The following is a 26775-nucleotide window of genomic DNA, read 5'->3' as shown; positions in this document are numbered from 1 at the left end:
TCCTGGATTAGTATTGCTCTAACCTAGTGGCCTTAATTGCAATTCTGGTGGACAGCACCTTGCTGAGATATAGGGAACTAAAACGCCCAAAGTAGCTGTTGTACTCATATTTAGTTAATTTTAGCTTGACTTAAAGCTTAGGGATGGGCTGGATTTTTCTCTCCTTAAGGCAAACAAAAAACGAGCTCCATGTTGGAGTCAACTAGCAAGCACAGACAAACTTAACTTTTTGTCAAGTATCATCTACTTTATAAAGATGCAAAACACAATATCAGCACAATTTTAAAGCTGGTTTGTAATAAGGAAAAGTGTAAACCAGGTTTCAACACTTGCTTTTTTGTGCAGGTGAAATAACTTGTAATAATTTTGTTTTCAGCCAGTATGCTTGTCTGTTCACGAATTTTAAAAGCAACCATTATTACTTTTTGGAGATGTCCATAGTTTCTAATACATAACATGCTTGAGACAGGAATGTTTCAGTTATTTGTTTGGTAACATAACATTTATCTTTGAGTGTGTCAGCCTGAGCTTCTGTTAAACATCCAATTACATTGTTTCTTATTCTAGACTATGAATTGCTTGTATTAGAGGAAGGGTTCCATTTGAAAGTTGGTGTTGGTAATTTATATGTCCTAGCCTCCATCTTTATTTTTATAACCTTTTCAACTCTTACAGGGATGAAGAATAAGATCGGGCCAAGAGGAAGAAAGTACGGAGCTCTAAAGGTGGCTTTGGTGAACCTAATACTTTTCAAGAAATTACGTCCAAGAAGGCACATTTTAAAAAGGCAACGTTGGATCAGTCCAGCTCCGTAAACCAACCATTCAGGAGATGAAGAAATACAATATACATGAATGGTTGAGGAAGGTTTACCACCTGTTTCCCTGCTGTTATATGTCCATGTGGTTGACCATTGCAATGCTGTGCTGATCTGGGGCAGTCTTGTTGAGGGTTCTCCATTTGGTTGTATTTTTACATCAATTTTGGGATGTTCATTTATATTTGCATCTCACATTTGTGAAGATTATACTAATGCTGAACGGCACAAAAACCTCATAACATGAGGGTTACTTAAGTAATGGAACTGACACAACTGCATATCACAAGTATAATCTGAATACGTAAAGACAATTTGATCATGCAACTCCTTAGTTTAAAACCCTTTTGAGCGTGCACCTCTTGCATATTGGCAAAAAATCAGGTACATAAATACACTGCTGAAGGACCTCATAATGTCAATAATTTGGCAGGGCAAACAATCGAAATGTGGATATCACCCTAATGTCCCAGTGCCATGACATTCCTGTAAAATGATGTACCTAAAACACATCCAATTGCAAGGATCTGCAGCTGGTTGATCTGTACAGCATCCTGGAGTGGATTTCATCATCCGTTAACCACAGGAACGTAAATCATGTGTTATAGGTAACCCAGGGAATCCCCTCTTGACCCCAAAACAGAACAAATTACACTATACCATGAACCATAAGCCCATGCAGAATATGCCAACCCGATTTCATATCTGATACCATTTTCGCCCTTCCATTGCCTTGACAAGCTCGTTTGCCAATTATGCAAAGTCCTGTGCTCCACTTTGCAGCTCTTCGGTGCGCTTACTAATTCTCTGATGAAGAAAAGGAAATAAAAGAGAGAGAGAGAGAGAACAAACTTGTTATTTACTGGTCCAATGTTCAATGGTATGAATACAAGGATACAAGTTGACAGTTTATCAAAGCATTTCATGACCTGACATGATTAAAAAGTCCCATATCAAAAGATATTCTAATGTAAAAGAAGATGCATTTTTTAACTGTAGGTGATAATGATCTCACAACATTCTGACATGTCCAGGTGGAAGATATATAGGCTACTTAACACTTAAATATTTCATAAAAAACAGTCACTAAATAAGTGTTGTAAATACTAGATAGAACTGAGGTGTGAAACATTTTCATCACAAAATTGGAGCTGCATTCTAAAGATCATGTATATCTGTCTTCAATGCTCTGTCGAGTTCCGAGCAAAGGACGGGGAAAGAAGAGAAAATCCCCCAAAGGGACTTTTCTCTTAGTTTAGCTGTTCCAAGAAAATTATGAGCATCAATATCACAATGTGTTATGCGCAAAATGGTTGAGTTAGCATTTTCAGTTTAACAAAGATGATAATAATAATCACAGAGGTCCTTGTTCGCACTACGACAAATATAGTACTACACATTGATATTCATAACACATTTGTAGCACCTATGTTAAGCTAAATATTACAATATGCATAAAACATGCTATAAAGAAGCCAACAAAGAAAGATATTACATATGGATATGAAATAATTTGGAAGAAATGTTGAGCATGAATTGGAAGTTCAAACTTTGGTTTGGCAGCTACTGAACTTTCATCACTTCTCTTCCATCTAAGGTAGATCCCAACTTTAGCTAAGATAGTACCTAGGGTCCCTTAAGGTAGTACCTAAGGGCTCTTAAGGTAGTACCTAAGGTACAGTCCCTAAAAAGCATTGGTGGACCACTTGAGCACTCAAGAGAACCACACAATGGCATGGTATAAAGGTAAGAGAGGAAGACTCGAGGCTTGGGAGAGGTTGAGTTGAAGTTTAACTAAGGTAGTACCTAAGGGTCCTTAAGATAGTACCTAAAGGCCACTAAGGTAGTACCTGAAGACCACTAAGGTAGTACCTAAGGTACAGTCCCTAAAAAGCACTCGTAGACCACTTGAGCACTCAAGAGAAGCACATAATGGGATGGTGTAAGGGTAAGAGAGGAAGACTCGAGGCTTGGGAGAGGTTGAGTTAAGGTTTAGCTAAGGTAGTACCTAGGGGCCCTTAAGGTAGTACCTAAAGGCCACTAAGGTAGTACCTGAAGGTCACTAAGGTAGTACCTAAGGTACATGCCCTAAAAAACACTTGTGGACCACTTGAGAACTTAAGAGAAGAACATAATGGGATGGTGTAAGGGTAAGAGAGGAAGGCTCGAGGCTTGGGAGAGGTTGAGTCGAGGTTTAGCTAAGGTAGTACCTAGGGGCCCTTAAGGTAGTACCTAAAGGCCACTAAGGTAATACGTGAAGGCCACTAAGGTAGTACCTAAGGTACAGGCCCTAAAAAGCACTTATGGACCACTTGAGAACTGAAGAGAAAAACATAATGGGATGGTGTAAGGGTAAGAGAGGAAGACCCGATGCTTGGAAAAGGTTGAGTTGAGGTTAGCTAAGGTAGTACCTAGGGGCCCTTAAGGTAGTACTTAAGGTACAGTCCCTAAAAAGCACTCATGGACCACTTAAGCACTCAAGAGAAGCACATAATGGGATGGTATAAGGGTAAGAGAGGAAGGCCCGAGGCTTGGTAGAGGTTGAGTTGAGGTTTAGCTAAGGTAGTACCTAGGGGCCCTTAAGGTAGTACCTAAATGCCACTAAGTAGTACCTAAAGGCCACTAAGGTAGTACTTAAGGTACAGTCCCTAAAAAGCACTCGTGGACCACTTAAGCACTCAAGAGAAGGCTGGGTGATCGAGTGAGTGAGACAGTGATTTTTTTGGTTTTGTAGGCTTTCTGATGTGGACGTTGAAGTGGCTGAAGAGAAAGGGCAATTTCGGAATGAAATAACACCTCATAGTAGAGTGCATGAAATCCCTAATTTTTTTGTCATCAGTGTAGTTTTTTTTTTTTTTTGTGCAAAGTTGGGTTTCGAAAATGTTATTATTTTGGGATGGGAAGCCCAAAGCATAACTTTCCCATGAATTAATATAGATATTCATAGATCACCTTAAGTCCATTTGATACCAAGGCCAATTCTCAAAACATGGCCAAGGAGGAGGGTATTTTGGTAAATGAGGACATGCATAAGGGCAGTTACGGCATTGCGCCAATCCCGTTTAACCGCGTCGCTTCACTTCTTTGTTGTTTTCTACTTTTCTTCAACCACTGCCTTTTTTTTTTCCTCACTATTTTCCACTTATCTTTTTAATTTTTAAAAATTTTCTGAGCTCCGTAAGATAATTGTTCTTTGAACCGTTTGTATCGGACTTTTTTTTGTGTTTGACCACTGGTCGGTTGGTCAACGCGCTTCATCTAGAGTACCACGCACGAGCAAACAGAATAGCAAACCCGTTACCCCAACCCGGCCCTTTTTTTTAGAACACATAAAATGGGTCGATTCTTTCGGTTAGGGTTTCAGACTCTTGAATTTGCTATTAAGGTTTCTCAGGAAAATGGCCGATGAAGCTAACAGAACTGTAAGAAAAATTCTCCACTTTTGTTTCAAAATGCTCCTTTTGGTTGCTGATAAAATCTGGGAAAACTAAAGAAATGGCAAAGTTTTTTTTTTTTTTTCTTCAAAATTCTCTTCTGCTTCCTTAGCAGACAAATGAGGGAAATTGTAGAATTAGTCATTGATCAAATTAAGATTTAGATGTTTGAAGTGAGTATCGGTTCGTGTGGGCGAGTTTCTTGCTTTTGATTTATTGCTAAGACAATAGCTGAGAGTTAAATCTGATATACTTCTGTTTGTTTTGTGTTGATGGGGTTTGGAAATTCATAGGCATTTATGGAGATTCAAGGTCACATGATCGAAACTACTGGAAAATTGAAGTAGGTGAGTGCTTTGGATTTCGTTATAGAGTTACTATTTCAATTAATTTTACAAAACTCACATTATTCGTTTTTGGAAAGAGTCGAGTGTCTTTCAGTGACTGTTAACTTCGATGGATATTGTTGAACGCTTTAATGTGAAGCAAATAGGAAAATAAATTATGACTGTCATTTCAAGATTAAAATATAAGAGAGAATGATAGAGCATATAGTCTACTGGCACTCAATGGATACATCTTGTATCTTGTGGTTTGGTTGTATATGAATGAGAGATAGGTCGTACTAGCTTGAAGAGGCTGGATCTAACTTTGAATGGTGCCGAGTGAATAGAGAAAAGAATTTTTTGGGTTCTGTTCTGTCCATCCAGGGACTGTATTGGGCAGTGGGAATCCGACCTTAATTTAATTTTCTATTTTGAGACTTTTCATCTTGTTTCTCATTAGGTTCGAGCTTGCTCTCTCTAAGCCAATCCCTTATTTTGGGCCCTTGTGTGAGCTCGGTATTAAAGCTAGTTCTTTGTTAGATTAGTATTGAAGCCAGTTCCTCAGTGTTGTAGTAATAACAAACATGATAGATTAATTAAAGAAGGAATGCACAAAATCAAAGATTAAAATGACCTTGTCTTTCAAGGCAAAGGAAATATAGGTAAATTTATGAATTTTATTTGTGAAACAGTGGGTAAAATTGTCTTCTGAAGTATTTTAATTTGCATTCCTATGATATGTATAGCACACTGATGTCCATTCATATTTTGGTGTGCTATGTTTTATAAACCTACATCATTCTGATTTTCCCCCTTCCAAAATGAGCAAAAAATTTGAGACCTCCAAGGAGATTGCATGTTGCCTGAATTGTAAACCAAAACCAACTCTGTCCATCTTGGAGAAGGTGCAACAAGTGTGAAGGTTACTTATGTCTAAGTTTGCATCATCTAGACATGCAATATTTGTCAAGCTTCACAGTCCTATGATATTATTGTTGGGCATTCTACACTCTTGGGTATGTATATGAGATGAATGACTAATAGTTAGAGAATTAGTTAGTTAATTTAGCAGTTTTTTTACGATCAAAGCTCATTTGCCAAAAGCCTTAATATCACTTTCCTGGTCCTAATCCCAAAGAAGGGAGGTGTTAAGGACCTTGGGGATTTTCGGCCTAAGCCTGTTAGGGGGACTGTATAAACTATTGGCTAAGGTGTTGGCAAACAGGCTGAAGAAGGTTTTAGGAAAAGTGGTTTCTTTGGATCAAAATGCTTTTGTGGTGGCTAGATAGATCTTGGATGCTTTGCTTATAGCTAATGAGGTGATTGATGCCTGACAAAAACGAAAAGAGAAAGGGCTGATCTGTAAATTGGATATTGAAAAAGCTTATGATAACATCAATTGGAACTTCCTAATGAGGGTTATGCAAAAGATGGGCTTTGGGACAAGGTGGATGGAGTGGATGTGGAGATGCATTTCAACAGCTAAATTCTCTGTCCTGGTTAATGGGGTGCCAGCAGGCTTTTTTTCGAGCTCCAAGGGGCTGCGTCAAGGAGACCCTTTATCTCCTTACCTTTTTGTTATGGGAATGGAAGTGCTGAGTACTCTCATAAGAAGGGCTGTTGATGGGGGATTTATCTCAGGGTGCAGAATTCGGGGAAGAGGCAGGATGGAGATGAATATATCCCATTTACTATTTGCTGATGATACAATTGTCTTTTGTGAGGCAAAGAAAGAACATCTTACCTATTTAAGCTGGATTTTGTTTTGGTTTAAGGTTGCGTCCGGCTTAAGAATCAACTTGGCTAAAAGTGAAATCTTTCCAGTTGGTGAGGTGGAAGAGATTGAGGAAATGGCAGTGGAATTAAGGTGTAGGGTGGGGTCTCTACCATCATCTTACTTGGGGCTGCCCTTAGGAGCCCATCACAAGACTCTTTCTATGTGGGATGGGGTGGAAGAGAGAATGCGGAGAAGATTAGCTCTTTGGAAAAGACAATATATTTCCAAAGGCGGGAGAATTGCCCTCATCAAGAGCATGTTGGCTAGTATGCCTCTTTACCAACTGTCCTTCTTTTGAATGCCCAAGATAGTTGCAAGAAGACTAGAAAAATTACAAAGAGATTTCCTTTGGGGAGGGGGAAATTTGGAGAGGAAAGTCCATTTAATCAAGTGGGAGGTGGTGTGTGCTCAAAAGGAGAAGGGTGGTCTAGGCATAAGGAAACTTGATCTCTTGAACAAGGCCTTGCTTGGTAAATGGATATGGAGATTTGCCCATGAAAAAGACAATCTTTGGAAGAAGGTGATTTTGGTGAAGTATGGCCAAGAGGGCTTTGGGTGGAGGACTAATGAGGCTAGTGGGACGTTTGGAAGGAGGCAAACTGGTGTTGGGAAAATATAGAGTTTAAAGTGGGTAAAGGTACTAAAGTCAATTTCTGGATTGATCGTTGGTGTGGTAATGCAGCGCTGTCCCAAAGCTTCCCCCAATTATACGCCTTGGCTGTACATAGGAATGCAACGGTGGACGAAGTGTGGGATTCGAATGTTGGTCGGGGAGGTTGGAACCTAAGTTTCACTAGAGGCTTTAATGATTGGGAGTTGGATTTGATAGGAGACTTGCTTACTATGTTGAGGGACTATAGGATATCTTCAAAGGAGGATTCAGTTATTTGGAAGGGTGGGGGAAATGGAAAATTTGGTGTTAAGGAAGTGTATAACTTGTTGATTGCTCCCATTGAAATTGCCTTCCCGAAAAAGTGCATTTGGGTGGACAAAGTCCCAACCAAAGTTGCCTTCTTTGCGTGGGAGGCCACGTGGGGGAAGATTCTTACCCTAGATAGGCTTAAAAGACGAGGGTGGCAGCTCCCTAATCGTTGTTTTTTATGTGGTTGTGAAGAAGAAATTGTAAATTATATTCTTTTACATTGTATAGTGGTCAGAGTCCTCTGGGAGATTGTCCTTGCCTTGTTTGGCATTCAGTGGGTGTTCCCAGAAACAGTAAAAGAGGTGTTATTTAGTTGGAGGGGCCCTTTTGTGGGGAAAAAAAGGAAAAAGATTTGGAATTCCATACCGTAGTGTATTTTTTGGACGGTTTGGAAGGAAATGAATAGATTAGCTTTTAGGGGGGGTCCTTAGCAATACAAAAACTAAAAAATTCTTTTGTATGTAACTTGTGGAGTTGGGCTAGAGTGTATATTGGAGAGGTGTCCTCTTCTCTTATAGGCTTTTTGGAGTGGTTAGCATCCACTTAAGGGCTGGTGAGGTCTTTGTTTCCTTCTTTTGCTCTTTGAGGTTTAGGCTACCTTGTATACTTCCTGTATGCTTTGTGGCTTTTTGCCTTTTGATAATATATTTTGTGTTTATTTATCAAAAAAAAAAAAAAAAAAAAAAATTTAACAGTTTTTTGATTAGTTACAAATTGGCTACATTGTTAACTATGTCGTAACTAACTATTGTAATATCAGTTTTATGGAGCTCAAAATTTGATTCTTTGGAGTTTTCCCAAAATATCTTTTTTTCCTTAACTTTCATGGTATTAGAGCCATTCTTCCTCTCCTAATTTCTCTTTGTTTCTTCTCCATTGTTCTACCTGATCTTTCTTTCTTTCTTTTTCTTCAATGGCTTCTTTGTTGGTTTTTGCAACTTCAAGTCCTTTCGCTGAGCAAGCTGCTGGTCCCAATCTAACCTTAATTGTTTCAAATCCTCCGTTTTTTCCACTCAGTCAAGGTTTGAACCATGCTTTCCTGGTGAAGCTTGATAAAGGAAATTTCTTCATTTCAAAAGTACAAATGGAAAATGTGATTATGTGGAATTGAAGATTTTCTCGACGGAACCTATGTGTGTCCTCCTAAATTTCTTGATGCGTTGTTTGTGTGAATCCAAAATTTGTTCAATGGAGACACAAAGATTGCTTGATTCTTAGTTGGATCTTTTTGTCTTTGAATCCTAAAATTATTAGACAAATTATTGGTTATACTTCTTCTGCTTCAACTTGGGGAGCTCTTCAACGTGTGTTTGATGGAGCATCAAAGGCATGCATTATGCAATAGTGATTGCAACTTCAAACTGTGAAGAAAGGTGCCTTGTCAATGATAGAGTATATTCTTAAAGTGAAAGGTTATACTGATTCACTGTGATTTCTGAGTCAATTTCAGAAAAGGACCAAATTCTATATCTTTGTGGTGGCCTAGGATCTGATTACAACTTCTTTGTGGTCTTAGTTACTTCAAATACAAATTTTGTGACTTTTGATGGTGTTGTTAGTATTTTAACGGTACATGAGAGTTGTCTTGAACAACAACAAACAATTGATGAAATGATTAAAGTATGTCTCTATCTACTAATGTTGCTAATTTTCAATTCAAGAATAACAGGAAAGTTTTCAAGAATTTGAACTCATCACAGTAGAATCAATTTTATCCAAATAATTAGCTGCAGTTGCTTGTATTCAATCATGGCCACAGTGGTTTCAATGGAGGCCATGGTTAGTTTTAGAGGGGATGCAATACTGCATTTCCGAAGCCACACTTAGATTTGCAGTAACTTTGGTCATATTGCTATGTCTTGCTATCAATGGTTTGATATCAATTTTTAAGGTTCACAAACCAATCCCATGACTGCTATGCTGGCCACTCCTATGATGACTAATGAAGGTTGGTTACTTGATTCGGGTGCCACCCATCATCTTACTCCGAATACAAATACAGATCTCAATCTTCAAGTCCTTTTCTTTGCAATGACAAAGTGACAGTTGGGAACAATAAACCACTTTCTCTTTTGTATAAGTTCTATTTCACTTCCTTTGTCTTCCTCAATCTTTTCTCTTCGTAATGTCTTTCATGTCCTTGATTTTTCCTCTAATTTAGTTAATGTGTCAAAATTCTGTGCTGACAATAAAATTTTTGTTGAGTTTTATTCTGGTTTCTTTCCTGTTAAGGACTTGTCCTTAAAGAAGGTCCTCAAGCTTGAGCATGATCTCTACAAGTTTCAAGCTATGTCTTAGAAGCATTTTATCTCTCTTGTTACTGGTTGTGTTGCATCTTTTACTACTAATTCAGATTTGCTATCTGCTTCTAGTTCTAAGTCAAATGATAGTTCTGTTTTAAACTTGAAACCTATTAGTTTTTCTATCATTTCTAATCTTTTGGATGTATGGCATGCTTATTTAGGACATGCTAATTCAATTATTGTAAATCATGTTCTCAAACTTTGTAATGTTTCCATTTTCTATGATAAAAATTATGTTTGTGCTTCCTGTCAATTTGCCAAGAGTCATCTCCTTCCTTTTTCTTTGTTATGTTTTCATGCTATTCAACCTCTTGAATTAATTCATGCTGATTTGTGGGGACCTGCCCCTATGTTGTCTACATATGGTTCTTGTTATGTTGTTCTTTTCATTGATGACTATTCTAGATTTTCTTGGTTAGCCTCTACAAACTAAAGAAAAGCCTTAAATGCCTTTTGAAAATTCAAAACAATGGCTGAAAATCAGTTTTCCTCTACCATTAAATTTTTTCACAGTGATGATGGCGGTGAATTTCATTCTTTTGTTTGTTTTCTCAATTCTTGTGGTATTCAAGTTTGTAAGTCTTGTCCTTATATGCCTCAACAAAATGGATGAGTTGAAAGAAAACGTTATCATGTTGTGGAAATGGGCTTCACTATGCTTGCTCATGCTTCCTTACATCTTAAATATTGGTTGTTAGCTTCTTGTGCTGTAGTATTAATCAACTTCAATCCCCTTTCCAGGTTCTATGTCTAAAAATCTTGATTATACTAGGGAAGGGAACTTGTGGGTGCCTTTGTTTTCCTTACATTTAACAATATAATCATGACAAATTACAGTTTTATTAAATGCTTTTTCTGGGGTATTGCACTTAGCACAAAGGCTATCTTTGCCTATATTGTTTATTGGTCATTTATACATGTCTCGTCATGTTGTCTTTGATGAAGGTATATTTCCTCATTCTTCTATTTCTTCTACTTTGCATCATTCTTCCTCTTCTCATGATGTCTCTGTTGTTACTCCTGTTGTCTTGCCTCTTCCCTTTATTGAGTTGCTTCCTTCTCTTACTCTGGTGTCTTTTTCTTCTTTGCCTGCTTCTGTATCATCTGTTTTTGCAAACCAACATAGTCCTGCCACTGATTTGGCTGTTCCAACTCCAACCATAACTAATTGCCATCCTATGGTGATTCATTCAAAAGCCAGAATTTATAACTCAAAAGTGCTTATTGCTACAGACTATTCTATTTCAGTTGAACCAACTACTCATAAGGAAGCTTTAAAAGTGTTGAAATTTGGCATTCAAAGTTAGGGTTTTTTAATTTAGGAAAGTATTTTAGGAATAAAGAAGGAGAGATCATTTAGGATGATTCAGTTTCCTAATTTTAGGAGAGAATCAAGCTAGATTGATTTTTCTTATTCAATCAGTTATGTATATATATGTGTATGGTGTGTACCTAAAAAATCAATAAAGGAATTCAGAAATTCTTCATGGTATCAGAGCCAGTTTTCTGAAACCCTAATCCCTTCTGGCCACCTCGTATTCAGGCCATCATTCATTCCGGCCAAATCTCTCTGGCCATCTCTCAATCCGACCATCTCTCATTCCGGTCATCAGTCCCTGTTCTCAGAGCCAAGGGAGAAAACGCTTTCCAATCGGTAATCGTCGTCAGAAAAACATTCACCGCCGGCGAACTTTTCCGGCGAACTTTTCCGGCGAACTTTTCCGGCGACGGTTTTTTTTCACACCGCAAGGAGCGTCTGGAGGAGATCTACAACTTTTCCAAAAACACCGGAGCCAGAAAACCATCCACGCGCCGCCCACGCGCGTTTTTCCGGCCGGCGACTGCATCTCACGCGCCGGCGCGTGAGGGCGCGTGATCCACTTTCCGGCGACGCGCTTCCTACTCCAAGCTCGCCTGACGCCGACCAGCCACCCTACGTACCTGTTTCTGCCATCCAAGCCCTGCACGTGCCTCTTTTGGGGTCTTTTTGCCTCCGCGAGCCCTCCGATCAGCTTTTCCGACGTCCTCCGGCTATTTTTCCTCAACTCCAATCCCTGCACGTGCCTTGGGAAGTGTTCTTCTACCTTTCCGGTCCATGACGAAATACGGAATGGCATCATCACAAGTATCCAGCGTCACGTCACCAGAATTAGGAGGCAGATCTGAAATTCCAAACCTTGGTGGTAGTGATTCCTCTCCTATTCTCATCACAGGACACAAATTAAATGGCCATAACTACTTACAGTGGTCACAATCTGTGTTGCTGTTCATTTGCGGTAAAGGAAAGGATGAGTACCTCACTGGAGAAGCAGTCATGCCAGAAACTACAGAACCGGGTTTCAGGAAGTGGAAGATTGAAAACAGCATGATCATGTCATGGCTTATCAATTCCATGAATAATGACATAGGTGAAAATTTCTTGCTGTTTAGGACTGCAAAGGACATATGGGATGCAGCCAAAGAAACTTACTCAAGTTCTGAAAATATTTCAGAACTTTTTCAGGTTGAATCAGCCCTACATGACTTCCGCCAAGGAGAGCAGACAGTTACTCAGTATTACAACACACTCACAAGGTATTGGCAGCACCTTGACTTATTCGAGACTCACTCATGGAAATGTCCTGATGATGCAGCAACATACAGGAAAATTGTGGAACAAAAGAGACTGTTCAAGTTTTTCCTAGGACTAAACAGGGAATTGGATGATGTTAGAGGCCGAATCATGGGCATTAAACCCCTGCCAAGTCTCAGGGAGGCTTTTTCAGAGGTTAGGCGTGAAGAAAGTAGAAAGAAAGTGATGATGGGATCCAAAGAGCAACCTGCCCCAACATTGGATGCCTCTGCCCTTGCGACTCGGTCATTTAATAGTAGTGGTGGAGATCGTCAGAAACGGGATAGGCCTTGGTGTGATTATTGTAAGAAACCAGGCCATTATAAGGAGACTTGCTGGAAGCTTCATGGCAAACCAGCTGATTGGAAACCAAAGCCACGGTCTGACAGAGATGGCAGAGCACACGTGGCTGCCAACTCTGAGAGCACCTCTGTTCCCGAGCCGAGTCCATTCAACAAAGAGCAGATGGAGATGCTACAGAAACTATTAAGCCAGGTTGGCAGTGGCAGTACTACCGGTGTAGCCTTCACTGCTAATCGAGGAGGAATGAAGTCGTGGATAGTGGACACAGGTGCTTCTGATCACATGACAGGAGATGCTACCATTCTTCAAAATTACAAGCCAAGTAATGGTCATTCATCCGTCCATATTGCTGATGGTTCAAAGTCAAAAATTGCCGGGACAGGTTCTATAAAACTTACTAAAGACTTGTATCTTGACTCTGTTCTCCATGTTCCAAACTTGGATTGTAATCTTTTGTCCATTAGCAAATTGGCCCGTGATCTCCAATGTGTTACTAAATTTTATCCAAACTTGTGTGTTTTTCAGGACTTGAAATCGGGGAAGATGATTGGCAGTGCTGAACTGTGTTCCGGGCTCTACCTCCTCTCATGTGGTCAATTCTCAAACCAAGTTTCTCAAGCAAGTTGCGTACAGTCTCAGAGTATGTTAGAGTCTTTCAATTCTGTGTCAAATTCTAAGGTCAATAAAGATAGTGAGATTATAATGTTACACTATCGCCTTGGTCATCCTAGCTTTGTTTACCTTGCAAAATTGTTTCCCAAATTATTTATCAATAAAAATCCAGCATCTTATCACTGTGAAATTTGTCAGTTTGCAAAGCATACTCGAACAGTCTATCCTCAAATCCCATACAAACCTTCGACTGTTTTCTCTCTTGTACATAGTGATGTGTGGGGTCCCTCCCGGATAAAAAATATTTCTGGCACTCGATGGTTTGTGACATTCGTTGATGATCATACACGGGTAACATGGGTTTTCCTTATGAAAGAAAAGTCAGAGGTCGGGCACATTTTTCAAACCTTCCATCTTATGGTTCAAAATCAATTCAATTCCAAAATTCAAGTCCTCAAGTCAGATAATGCAAAGGAATACTTTACTAGTAGTCTCAGTACTTATCTTCAAAATCACGGCATTATCCACATAAGTTCTTGCGTTGACACCCCACAACAAAATGGGGTGGCTGAACGCAAGAATAGACATCTCTTGGAGGTTGCCCGGTGTCTTATGTTTTCCTCTAATGTTCCAAACTATTTCTGGGGGGAAGCTATTCTCACAGCTACTTATTTGATTAACCGTATGCCATCCAGAGTGCTTACCTTTCAATCCCCACGTCAACTTTTCTTAAAACAATTTCCTCACACCCGTGTAGCCTCTTCTGATTTACCACTCAAAGTATTTGGTTGCACGGCATTCATTCATGTGTATCCTCAAAATCGTAGCAAATTTGCTCCTCGAGCGAATAAGTGCATTTTCCTAGGGTATTCTCCAACCCAAAAAGGGTACAAATGCTATTCTCCAACCACCAAAAGATTTTACACCACCATGGACGTCTCTTTCTTTGAACATGTATTCTTCTATCCCAAATCTCATGTTCAGGGGGAGAGCATGAATGAACATCAAGTTTGGGAGTCTCTTCTTGAGGGTGTACCTTCTTTTCACTCAGAGTCACCAAATCCTTTTCAATTCGCGCCCACTGAGTTGTCCACACCCATACCGTCATCAGTCCAGCCATCTCCTATGACCATCCAGTCTCCCATGCCTATTCAACCTATAGCCCCACAACTTGCTAATGAGAACTTACAAGTTTACATCAGGAGGAGGAAAAGACAGGAATTAGAGCACGGATCACAGTCAACATGTGGCCAATATATTGACTCCAATTCAAGTCTTCCTGAAGAGAACATAGGTGAGGATAGGGCTGGAGAGGTGTTAATTCCCAGCATTGATGATTCTACTTTGCCGATTGCATTGAGGAAGGGTGTTAGGAGATGTACAGATCACCCAATTGGGAATTATGTTACATATGAAGGGCTATCACCATCTTACAGAGCATTTGCTACTTCTCTTGATGATACTCAGGTTCCCAACACAATACAAGAGGCATTAAAAATTTCAGAATGGAAGAAGGCAGTACAAGATGAGATTGATGCACTTGAGAAGAATGGGACGTGGACTATCACAGATTTGCCGGTTGGGAAGAGGCCCGTGGGGTGCAAGTGGATTTTCACCATAAAATACAAAGCAGATGGATCAGTCGAGAGATTCAAGGCTCGTTTGGTAGCTAGAGGGTTTACGCAATCCTATGGGATAGACTATCAGGAGACTTTTGCTCCTGTTGCAAAACTGAACACTATCAGGATTCTTCTCTCATTGGCTGTCAATCAAGATTGGTGCTTGCAACAACTGGACATAAAAAATGCGTTTCTAAATGGTGACCTAGAAGAGGAAGTCTACATGGAAATACCACCTGGTTTCGAAGGAAGTATGGCAAAGAATCAGGTTTGCAAACTCCAAAAATCCTTGTACGGCCTTAAACAATCTCCCCGAGCCTGGTTTGATAGATTCACAAAAGCAGTCCTGAAGCTGGGCTACAAACAAGGTCAGGCTGATCATACTCTATTTGTCAAGAAGTCTCATGCCGGGAAAATGGCCATATTGATAGTCTATGTTGATGATATTATTCTATCTGGGAATGATATGGAGGAATTACAGAATTTGAAGAAGTATTTGTCAGAGGAGTTTGAAGTTAAAGACCTTGGAAATTTGAAATATTTCCTTGGCATGGAAGTGGCTAGATCAAGGAAGGGAATTGTAGTCTCTCAAAGAAAATACATACTCGATCTTCTTAAGGAGACCGGTATGCTTGGATGCAAACCAATTGATACTCCTATGGATAGTCAGAAGAAACTTGGTATCGAGAAAGAAAGTACACCGGTAGATAGGGGGAGATATCAGCGGCTCGTCGGGCGCTTGATTTATCTCACACACACTCGGCCAGATATTGGCTTTGCAGTGAGTGCTGTAAGTCAATTCATGCACAGCCCCACTGAGGAACACATGGAAGCAGTCTACAGGATTCTTAGATATTTAAAAATGACACCAGGGAAAGGTCTATTCTTCAGAAAGACAGAGAACCGTGACACTGAAGTATACTCAGATGCGGATTGGGCAGGAAACATCATTGACAGGCGGTCCACTTCTGGATATTGTTCTTTTGTTTGGGGAAATCTTGTTACCTGGAGGAGTAAGAAGCAATCCGTTGTAGCCAGAAGTAGTGCAGAAGCTGAGTACAGAGCTCTTGCACAGGGAATCTGTGAAGGGATTTGGATAAAAAGGGTTCTTAGTGAACTGGGGCAAACGAGTTCATCTCCAATTCTGATGATGTGTGATAATCAGGCAGCTATAAGCATAGCAAAGAACCCCGTGCATCATGACAGGACCAAGCACGTTGAGATTGACAGACACTTCATCACAGAGAAGGTGACTAGTGAGACGGTTAGATTGAACTATGTTCCTACCAAGCACCAAACCGCAGACATCCTCACCAAAGCTTTACCTAGGCCTAACTTTGAAGACTTAACTTGCAAGCTGGGATTATATGATATATATTCTCCAGCTTGAGGGGGAGTGTTGAAATTTGGCATTCAAAGTTAGGGTTTTTTAATTTAGGAAAGTATTTTAGGAATAAAGAAGGAGAGATCATTTAGGATGATTCAGTTTCCTAATTTTAGGAGAGAATCAAGCTAGATTGATTTTTCTTATTCAATCAGTTATGTATATATATGTGTATGGTGTGTACCTAAAAAATCAATAAAGGAATTCAGAAATTCTTCAAAAAGATCCAACTTTTTTTTTTTTTTTTGATAGGCAAAGGATGATTGAATTAATAAATGCCTAAAAATAGGGGGCACACCCTATGTATACAGACAGTATACAAACAAAACCCAACCAGATTGTGGAAAGGAGAAACAAGACCTACAATAGGGAGGCTAATCTCCATTAAGGACACCAAAAAATTCAAAAAAAGAGGGATTGTCTAACCCTTGACCTGTTGAGACCACTCTAATAGTGAACAGGTAAAGAGCTTCCTCAGACTTTGGTCAAACATCTCTTCCTGGAAAGTCCTTCAATTTTGTTTTTCCCAAGTACACCAAAAAAGACAAATCGGAGTCGATCTCCACATAGCTCTTTTCTTCTTCCTCAACCCCTTAACTTTCCATTCTAAAAGAAGATTTCTCATTGAATTCGGGAACACCCATACCAGTCCGAAAGAAGTTAACAACACAGTTCAAAGCATTTTTGTCTTGTCGCAATGAATCAAAATGTGGTTAGCCGACTCCTCATTGTCTTTACAAAGGCTGCACCTATTGCCATGGACCATCCCCTCTTCATTAACATGTCTACCGTTAAGATTTTTCCCCAAATTGCTTCCCAAGCAAAAAACGACTTCTAAGAGGAGCACACAAACCCCAGATCTCATTGGCAGGGAATAAAAAATTGCTTTCAGCCCTTAACGACTTATAATATGATTTGACACTAAACTTTCCCCTTCCATCATTCTTCCAAGCTAATGAATCCTCCCCTTCTTGAACCTTTAGCACAAAAATATGTTCTAAAAAACGAGTTGCCTCCTCCAATTCTTAATCTTGGAAAGATCTTCTAAAATGCACCTCCCAACAACCGCCTCCATCCCCTTGCCTCCCCCAAAGGTTTGCCACTGTAGCAAATTTGTGGGCTGCAATCCTGAATAGAGAAGAAAAAACATCCTTCAATTTAGAATCCTCAACCAATTATCCCACAAAAAACTCGTGTGTCTACCATTTCCAATACGGATACTAGTTCTAAGAATGAACTCTTCACACTTTTTTCTAATGTCTTTCCAAAGGCTCAGCCCAAAAAGAATCCCTCTCCTCTCTAGTGGTCCAAACCCCCTCCACCTCCCCAAATTTTCCTCTAATGACTCTCCTCCAAAAGCTCTCCCTCTTAAGGGAAAATTTCCACAACCATTTGCCTAACAAAGCTTGATTGAGCCCCTCCAAGTGCCTCAACCCGCTCCTCAATGGTTCTTATCTTTACAAATAACCAACCAACTTACCAAGTGTATCTTCCTCCTTTCCTCCATATCACCCCGCAAAAACTCCGTTTGAATTATTTCTAATGTGATTCTTACTTTCCTTGGAATTACAAAAAAACGACAAAGTAGATCGAGAGGTTTGAAAGAGTGCACTTAATAAGGGTGAGTCTTCCTCCTTTGGACAAGTATTGTTTCTTCCAAGTAGCCAATTTCCTCTTGAATCTCTCCTCTATTACGTCTCAAACTCCATACGACTTATGAGGGACTGCAAGGGGTAAGCCTAGATAAAAAGTAGGGAGTTTCCCTACTTTATATCCAAATAGAGCAACTGCTCTTTCCATGTCCTCCGTGCCCCCCACTAGAATAATTTCACTTTTCTGCAAGTTTATTTTCAGACTTGATACCAATTCGAAGCAAGTAACAATCCTCTTCCAAAACTTCAACTAATCCTCATTATCCTCACAAAAAAGAAGATTGTCGTCTGCAAACAACAAGTGAGAGACATGAACCCCTTCTCCATCTCTCCCCACTACTTTGAAACCCGTAATGAAGCTTCCCTCTTCAGCCTTAGCAATTATACCACTATAAGCTTCCATAATCAGCACAAACAAATGAGGTGACAATGGGTCCCCTTGCCTTAGGCCTCTATGTGTCGAGAAGAAATCAGTAAGGGTACCATTGACTAAGACTACCATTCTTATAATAGCAATGCAGAAAAAAATCCACTGATGCCACTTGGGCTCGAAACCCATCTTCTCCAAAACTGAAAGAAGGAAGTTCTAATTTACATGATTGTAAGCTTTTTCAATATTCAATTTACAAACTAAACTCGCATTTGAACTTCGTTTCCTCTAGTTGATCGCCTCATTAGCTACCAAGGCTGTATCCAGAATCTGTCTTCCACCCACAAAGATGTTCTGGCTGTTCAATACCACTTTGCCAATCACACTTTTCAGCCTTTTAGCTCGGACTTTTGCAAGAATTTTATAAAGGCTTCCTACAAGACTAATAGGCCTGAAATCCTACACATCACTTGCCCCTCCTTTCTTTGGGATATGAGCTAAAAAGGTTGCGTTATGACTTGCATCACTTCTCCACCCACTATAGGCTAGTAGAACTTCCAAAAACAATAATACTAGTAGCTTGTTCCTCCACCATATGTTGCTAATCTTATTGGTTGTAAGTGGGTGTTTAAATTGAAGTTCAAGTCAAATGGGCCTATTGAGTGTTATAAGCCTCATCATGTTACTAAGGATTTAATCAAACACATGGTTTGGATTATTTTGAGACTTTTAGCCTATTGTTAAGGCAATCACCAGTTGAGTTGTTTTGACAGTTGCTTGGTCTCGATATTGGGAGGTTCAACAATTAGACATTCATAATGCTTTCTTGAATGGTGTTTAATGGAGCAAGTTATGCCTCAGCCACCTGTTTGCAAGCTAAGTAAGGCACTTTATGCTCTTAAGCAAGTCTTGCTTTCCTGGTTTACTAAACTGAGTAATGCCTTACTGCAGTGGGGTTTAGTGTTCCAAAATTGATACTTCTTTGTTAATTTCCAAATCTGCTACTTCCATGCTTATCATCTAAATTTATGTTGATGACATATTGGTAATTGGTGATTACATCTCACATATTACTAGTTTGATTCAATCTCTTAATTTTTTTAATTATTTTATTATTTTTTATTATTTATTTTTGATAGGTAAAGAAAATTCGTATATTTATGTGTAGAGGAGACACAAAAAACAGTGCCCTCAAAGTATACATGAATTATACAAAAGAAGCATAAAGACTCAAACCAGAGGGGGAGGGAAAGAAATAAAAAACATCACCTGCCCTTACTTAGAGTCTAACCAATCAATGAAGCTTACAAGAGAAATAAGGTTCATATTTACAGATCACATGCAAAAGAATTTTTCAATCTTTAGATCGATAACTTTTCATTGTCAAACGCTAACAAATTCTTTTCCTTCCACACTGTCCAAAATATACATAAAGGGGTCACTTGCCAAGCCTTTTTACGAGCTTTACGCACAAACGACCCATGCCACCTAAGAAGAGTTTCCTCCACTGAACAAGAAAGAATCCAAGACACACCAAAGAGGGAGAAAAAAAGATTCCAAAGAACTCGAGTCTTTGCATAGTGAAGAAGGTGATCAACCATCTCTGCTTTAGAGAGGCAAAGGAAACACCTATTTGCCAAAAAGTTTCCCCTCCTTTGGAGTTGGTCTAGAGCTAAGACTTTCCCCCAAAATGCCTTCCAAGTAAAGAAAGCTACCTTAGGAGGCACGCTTGATCTCCAAATACTACCACTAGGGAACAAAGGAGAATCTTCGGGCTCCAAGATAGAATAGAGAGATTTGATCGAAAAGGTCCCACACCTCGAAGCAGTCCAAATCACTCTTTATCATCCACATCCTTGTGAACCCTAATTGCTTGAATATTTTGTAGAAAATGCTCCAACAAATCTAACTCCCAATCATTAAAGGCCCTAGAGAAAAGAGGGGTCCATCCACCCCCTTCACCTTCAAGGTTCCAAACATCTGCCACCCAAGCTTCCTTAGATGAAGAAAGGGTAAATAAGGAGGGAAGGACTCACAAAGTGACTCATCTCCACACCACTTGTCCATCCAAAATCTCACTCTTTGCCCATTGCCCACTTGGAAGGCCAACCTGCCACTCAAAAAATTCCACTCCTTCCTAATAGCTTTCCACAACCCCAGACCAAACCTCTCACTTACCTCGTGGGAATGCCACCCCCCATCATCTTCACCATACTTTTGACTGATGACTTGCTTCCAAAGGGCCTCTCTTTAATTCTCAACTTGCTTTACAAGATCTTGGTCTTGTTACTTCCTTGGTGTTGAGGTTTGTTTTCAATCTCAACAACTTCATTTGAGTCAAATCTAGTATATTTGGGATCTTTTACTCAAGATATATGCTTGATGCTAAACCTGTAGCTACTCTCGGTGTTATTGGTAAATTGCAGTCCAAGTGATGGTGCTTTCTTGGATGATCCGACTCTATATAGAGGTAGAGTGGGTGCTCTTCAATATGTTACAATCAATCAAACAAAGCTTGCTTTTGCTGTCAACAAGGCTTGTCAATTTATGTAGAACCTGACTATAGAGCTTTGTCACTATGTCTAAAGAATTTTACGCTATCTCTGTGGCTTGATGACTCATGGTCTTACACTGTGGGCTTCTTCATTTCTTCATCTGTTTGCATTTACAAATGCAGATTAGGAATCTTAGCCTGATGATTGACGTAGCATAGGAGGATTCTGTGTCTTTTTTGGAGATAGTTTGGTCTCTTGGTCTTCATCTAAACAATGTGTTGTATCTCAAGTAGTATGAAGTCAGAATATTGAGCATTGGCTAATGTTGCTGCTGAACTTTCATGGTTTCAGTCTTCTTTTTGTGGGTTGCATCTTGTTTGGCCTTCCATACCAGTGTTCTGGTGTGATAATATTGGTGGTACTCAACTTGCTTCTAACCCAGTGTTTCATAGTAGAATGAAACATGTTGAGATGGATTTTCATTTTATTTAGAGTATGGTTCTTTGTAAGGATTTGGTGATACAATATGTTCCTTTTTTAGATCAGCTTGTGGATATTTTGACAAAGCATCTTCCTTCTTTTCGGTTTATAGAACTCAGCAAGCTGACTGTTCTCCCAAGACAGTTCATCTTGAGGTCAGGTGGAAGACTAACTAATAGTTAGAGAATTATTTCGTTAGTTTAACAGGATTTTGATTAGCTACAGATTAGTTAAGTTGTTAACTTTGTTGTAAACAGTTATTACAAATATAAGTTTTACGAAGCTTGGAATTTTATTTGTTTGAATTTTTCCAAAATATCTGTGTTTCTCTCTGTTTTCTGAGCTTTCTTGGGATATTTGGGCAATGCTTCCAATTTTTTCTATTTAAAAATAAGTGGAGTTCACATTGGACATTCAATTTCATAGATACCTCATTTTGCCTAAGGATGATACATTGGAAACTTCTACAATTAGCTATTCCTTATGCCCTAAATTTTTTTATTAGATGTATTTGACTATTAGACACATCCTGGACCTGTCCTTACCCGGAACCATGTAGTTTGTCAATAAAGAGGAGGAAAAATGTAGAACCATTTTATCGTGTTTCTTTAAGATTTTGGTTTAGGGCTCTAGAGTGTGGTTACCTTGCTTGTTGGTTTGATCACTAAATTTATTTCTAACAGTGAAGGAGTATATTTTAAGATTTATTAGTATTCGGAAATAAAATAGGGAATCCCCTGGATTTCAGGTGCAGAACCAGATGCGGAACAAAGAAGGAGAAAAGAAGCGTGCTTTCTTAACCTTGGAAGAACTGCGCCAATTGTCTGATGATACAAACACATACAAGTCTATAGGTATGTAAATGGAACCATAATCTCATATTGACAGAGAATTTTCATGTTATTGTCACATATTAGTGTGTGTTTAGTTTAATATATCTGTTTTATCTAGTTGGCAGCTCCCTAATCGGTATTTTTTGTGTGCTTGCGAAGCGGAAAGTGTGAATCACATTCTTATTCATTGTACAGTGGCCAGAGTGTTATGGGACTTAGTGTTGGGTTTAGTTGGGGTCAAGTGGGTGTTCCCTAATACTGTAATGGAGGTTTTATATAGCTTGGGGGGGGGGGGGGGGGGGGGGCGCTTTTGTGGGAAAAAAAAGGAAAAAGTTTTGGAATTCCATTCCGTTATTCATTTTTTGGATGGTTTGGAAGGAAAGGAATAGATTAGCCTTTAGGGGGGGTTTAGCAATTCAGAGGTTTAAATATTCTTTTGTATGTAATATTTGGGGTTGGGCTAAATTGTATATGGAAGAGGAGCCGCAGTCCCTTTTAGATTTCCTGGAGTGGCTTGCCTCTAGTTAAGGGGTGGTTTGTTTTTTGGCTTTTTGCTTGTTTGGCCTTTGCTGCCTTGTATACGCCTTGTATACTTTGGGGCTCTTTAGCCTCTTCTTAATGAATTGTGCTTGCTTATCAAAAAAAATATATATATATATATATCTGTTTTATCTAAGAAAATGAATATCCATCTTCATGGTTTTATTTTATCAGTTGCCCAATATATTCATGAATAGTCTTGGCAGGGTATCAATGACACATCATTTTATTGATTTTAATCCACACAGGCCATTTTACCCATTTAGATGACGTCTTCTTTTGTTTTGCAGGGAGAACGTGAGTTCTGGATAATCTTTTATGGACTCCCAATGATATATGATATGCTGATGAACTTGCTTTTTTATTTCTTCCCCCTTCCTTTTCACTTTATTTCTAATGTGAGCAGGTTTGTCTTAGAGCCAAAATCGGCCTTAATGAGTGAACAGGAACAGAAGCTCAAGGATAGTGAAGCCGCAATTGCTGGTTTACAGGTCTGCTTTTCTGCTTTCTTCCTCTCTATGTAGTGTTTCACATGATCACATGAAGGCAGAAGTTATGAGATTAATCCTGCCTTTTATTTATTTATTCCTTTTTAGTTTTCTTCAAATTTGTTTAAAGTGTGGGTGAGCTTGGAGAACACTTTTACTTATGACCAAAATGGATAGTGATGGAACTGGAAATATTGAAGATTACAAGAGCCAAATCGGTTTTAAGTTGCAGTAGTCTTAACAGGTTTTTGAATTGTTAACCATGGTTATTGATGAATTAGAAGCAGCTTTTTCCACAAAATTGTATTACTTAAGGAGTGTCTTTAGAAAAGGTTTACTGAATTAATGGAGGAGATTGCAAAATTAAAAAACTTAGGAGAGGATTTGCCTAATTGCTTAGGAGGAGATTTCAACAGCTTTTGTCCCCTTTTCCTTCCCAGGGATATGCCGAATATTGGGTTTGTTTTCTGCTAATGCAGATTGTTACCGCCATGAAATTTCCAATTAGGGTTGTAGAAAGGCCTAGCTAACCCATTCTTTTCTAACTTAGTTTAACCTCAACCCAGGCTTCTACCCGTCTTGTTGTTTGTCAGGCTTGTGTTCAGGCTTTTCTCCAATCACTTAAGTTTGATTGTCCGGGGCTTGGCTTAAGCCTCAAGCCTCAAGCCTCAAGCTCTAACAGTTTGTAACATACAACGATCATGCAAGCAACCCTACCTTACTCGAGTTTGTTACTCTAATTGAACACCTTTTGGGGCTTGAGTTTGGATCTCACAAGCTACAGTCTACAACCACAAACTTGTATCTCTGGTGAAAATTTGATTGAAACTAAGATTTGTTGCACGTTGGACAGACTTCCAAGGAATACTTAGAGAAGCAGATGGCAGAGGTAGAGAACAACCTGAGGGAGCTGCTGCAGCAAGATCCAGGTCTTGCTCGTCAAATCATGTCGATGACTGTAATGTAAACCTTTTCTGAAAATTCCTCATATCTTCATTGTCTTACGCGCAAATCAAAAGCTGGATGTTTGTGATATTGCTTGTATAATCAGCTTGCCTACTCCTTTGATCATGATCATAATTTTTGTCTGAAACATTACATTTCATTTGTGGTAGTTGACATGGTATGAATGGTATGAGTTAGGAACCTACCGTTGCAAACTTTTGTGACCACTGCAGTGGGGTGAAGGAGCCATGAATATCCTGTTGGGATTATAGGACCACAGGAGGTCATTGTGTTCTGTTATTGGCTTTTTTTTACATGATTTTGTTTTCTTTTTCTTTTTTGGAAAAAAGAGAGCATTTTACAATCTATTCATGTCAACGACTGTGGACGTCCATGATAGTGACACCACACTTGGCTAGGTTGCAGACCATGACCTGCTTAGCTTGGAGGAGCCAACTCCAACCCTAGGATACGGTTAGAGAGCAATGGATGGGTTACATGTTAATATGAAATGCATTTGTTGCTCATGAGCCTCCTCCTGGTGGGGTTGGAAAAGACCCCACCATCAAGATATGGCAGGAGTGAGCAGTGGCATTACTGATTGATTCTGGATCCTTTGTTCCCCATTATTTCCTTCTGCTTAAATGTATCTTTCCTTTTCTATGGCTGATCATTCTAAAATGTGAAAATATTAGCTAAATATTACTCAAATAAATGATGCTCTCACATGAGTTGGTCCCACCAACTACTTGATTTCTGATAAGTAGCTGGGTGTTCAGTTTGTTTCATCAATTGTAGGGACTAAACTGTTTAACACCAATTCGATTTTTCCAAAAGGCTTCATATCATTGGTGGCCAAAGATTTCTCACAAGGGCTGGAGAAAGTTTGATGGGTCTTTTTTTTTATTTTTTATTTTTATTTTTATTTTTTTAGAAAGAAGAGGAGTGAACTTAACACTCATGTCTGTTCACTCTAGTTTTTAGGAAAGGGAATGGAAGGCAATTGAAAAAAAAAAAGAAAAAAGAAAAAAAAATAGGATAGGGAATAGAAGAAAGGGAATCTGAGTCATTAATTTGATTATTCCTTTTGAAGCCTTTACATGTTGGGAATGAAATGGAATGAGATTATTATTTTATCATAATATCTCATCCATTTTATTTGGAAATTTATGATTGTGAATAAAAGAAATATGTTCAATAATTATTTGAATAATTATGAAAAGATATGGAAGTTGTTTTAAATATGAAAATTTGTTTTGGATTTCCAACTAGATTTCGAACAAAAATCAAAATTGACGACGTATAGAATTTTTGATTTAGCGACTAAATCCAAATTGGTTAGATGAATTTCAATTTTGTAATTCTATTTAATTTATCATATTTCTTTTCATAGTTTTGTTTGATTAAATAAATTTAAGATAGAAAAATTCTTATTTTTTAAAATGTTTTTTTTTTTCAAATTATAGATTTTAAAATTATTTGTGTATATTTTTAATAAGAAAAATTATTGGGGACATTTATGATCCAAACTTAAGAATATCATTTATTATCAATACGAATTATAGAAAATTATTATCTTTTTCTATTTTTAAAAACAGAAAAAATGAGACAAATACTACACAAATTTCATCAACATCAGAATACTTATTATGCTTTTGGAAAAAGCGAAAGCTTCAGGTAGTCTAGTCGGGCTGGAGGCAAGCCTTAATTTCAAATTTCAAAGATCGGTGAAGTTTTTTTATTGAGTTCATGAGCTAAATTTACATTCATGAATAATCTCCCTTAATACCTGATTTTTCTAGATACATATTTATTTTGTATAAAAAAACTAGTTAAAATTTGGTTTGATTATTGGTTTAAAGAACAATGACTGGACAAGTTGGAATGATACAATTAGGGATGGCAACGGGGCGGGGCGCCCCCCTCCCAACTCCGCCCCGTTTATTTAAAGGAATTCCCATCCCCGTCCCATTTAAAAAACTAAACGGGTCGGGGCGGGTGTGGGCGGGTATGCTATATTCCCATACCCGCCCCGTTTAACTTTTTATTTAATTTTAATTTTAATTTTTTTTTAAATTACTTTTAAAATTTTTAATTATATTAAAATAAATATATTTTATAAATAATTAAATTATTATATTTTTTATAACTTATTTTATTAAAAATAATTTATTATTATCTATATATTAAAAATAATAAAATAAAAATTAAATTAAATTAATTTTAAATTTTAAATTAAAATTTAATTTAATTTTAATTTTATGTATAATCGGGGTGGGGCAATACCCGAATCCGCCCCGAACCCGCCCCGGGTTTAAAAAAAAATCCCAAACCCGTCCCATACCCGTTTAGGAAAATAATATCCCATCCCATTAGGGGCGGGCGGGGCGGGGCGGGTACCCGAAATGACCTACCCCATTGCCATCCCTAGATACAATGGGAAGAGAAAATTGGGGAATTACTCTTTTGACCAAAGATGATACGGGTAATTGCACAATAAAAGTTTTTGTGAATGATTCAAGGAATGGTTAGAATTTGAGCCCTCATTGATGATATTAAAGTTTTAAGATGAAATTAGCCCAATAGTGAAGGCCCAACAAACAACTCAGAAGGCCATATTCTTGGGCCTTTTCAAGGCCCAAGTACTAAGGGCAATGCTCACTAATTTAGCCACAAGACCACCTAAGTTTTATTTTCTAAACTTTAATTTATTCAAGATTGTAGAATCAATTAAAAGAAAATAAAAAAGTAAGGCCCTAAGTTAACTCCATGCTGTTTGATATCATCCCCTTTTTTATACTGTAACATGTCATTTCTTTGATTATCATCTATTATTTATACATATACTACTTTTATCCATCAAT

General features: G+C 38.5%; 1 protein-coding gene across 4 annotated transcripts; it reads left to right on the top strand.

The window, feature by feature from the left end:
- The first annotated feature begins 4144 nt into the window (after positions 1-4144).
- On the top strand, positions 4145-24085 carry LOC117925080 (prefoldin subunit 1-like). Of its 4 annotated transcripts, XM_034843915.1 has the most exons (7): positions 4145-4239; positions 4545-4598; positions 18904-19010; positions 21854-21959; positions 22769-22775; positions 22885-22969; positions 23820-24085. In XM_034843915.1, the coding sequence occupies exons 4-7, from the start codon at positions 21866-21868 to the stop codon at positions 23931-23933; spliced, it is 300 nt and encodes a 99-aa protein (XP_034699806.1). In that variant the 5' UTR covers positions 4145-4239; positions 4545-4598; positions 18904-19010; positions 21854-21865; the 3' UTR covers positions 23934-24085. The 4 variants fall into 4 exon arrangements, with proteins under 4 accessions (XP_034699806.1, XP_034699807.1, XP_034699803.1 ...); XM_034843916.1 differs by lacking the exon at positions 18904-19010 and having other exon boundaries at positions 4545-4594; XM_034843912.1 differs by lacking the exon at positions 18904-19010.
- The last annotated feature ends 2690 nt before the right edge of the window (positions 24086-26775 follow it).

The sequence above is a fragment of the Vitis riparia genome, chromosome 11 (assembly GCF_004353265.1).
Source record: "Vitis riparia cultivar Riparia Gloire de Montpellier isolate 1030 chromosome 11, EGFV_Vit.rip_1.0, whole genome shotgun sequence".
Classification (NCBI taxonomy): Eukaryota; Viridiplantae; Streptophyta; class Magnoliopsida; order Vitales; family Vitaceae; genus Vitis; species Vitis riparia.
This window is presented reverse-complemented; position numbering and strand designations above follow the sequence as displayed.

Excerpts from the sequence above, each read along its gene's own strand:
- LOC117925080 (XM_034843911.1), top strand. The coding sequence starts at position 4,216 with ATGGCCGATGAAGCTAACAGAACT. Across the intron at positions 4,240-21,853 it reads CCGATGAAGCTAACAGAACT|GTGCAGAACCAGATGCGGAA; the intron begins GTAAGAAAAATT and ends CCTGGATTTCAG. Across the intron at positions 22,970-23,819 it reads CCGCAATTGCTGGTTTACAG|ACTTCCAAGGAATACTTAGA; the intron begins GTCTGCTTTTCT and ends CACGTTGGACAG.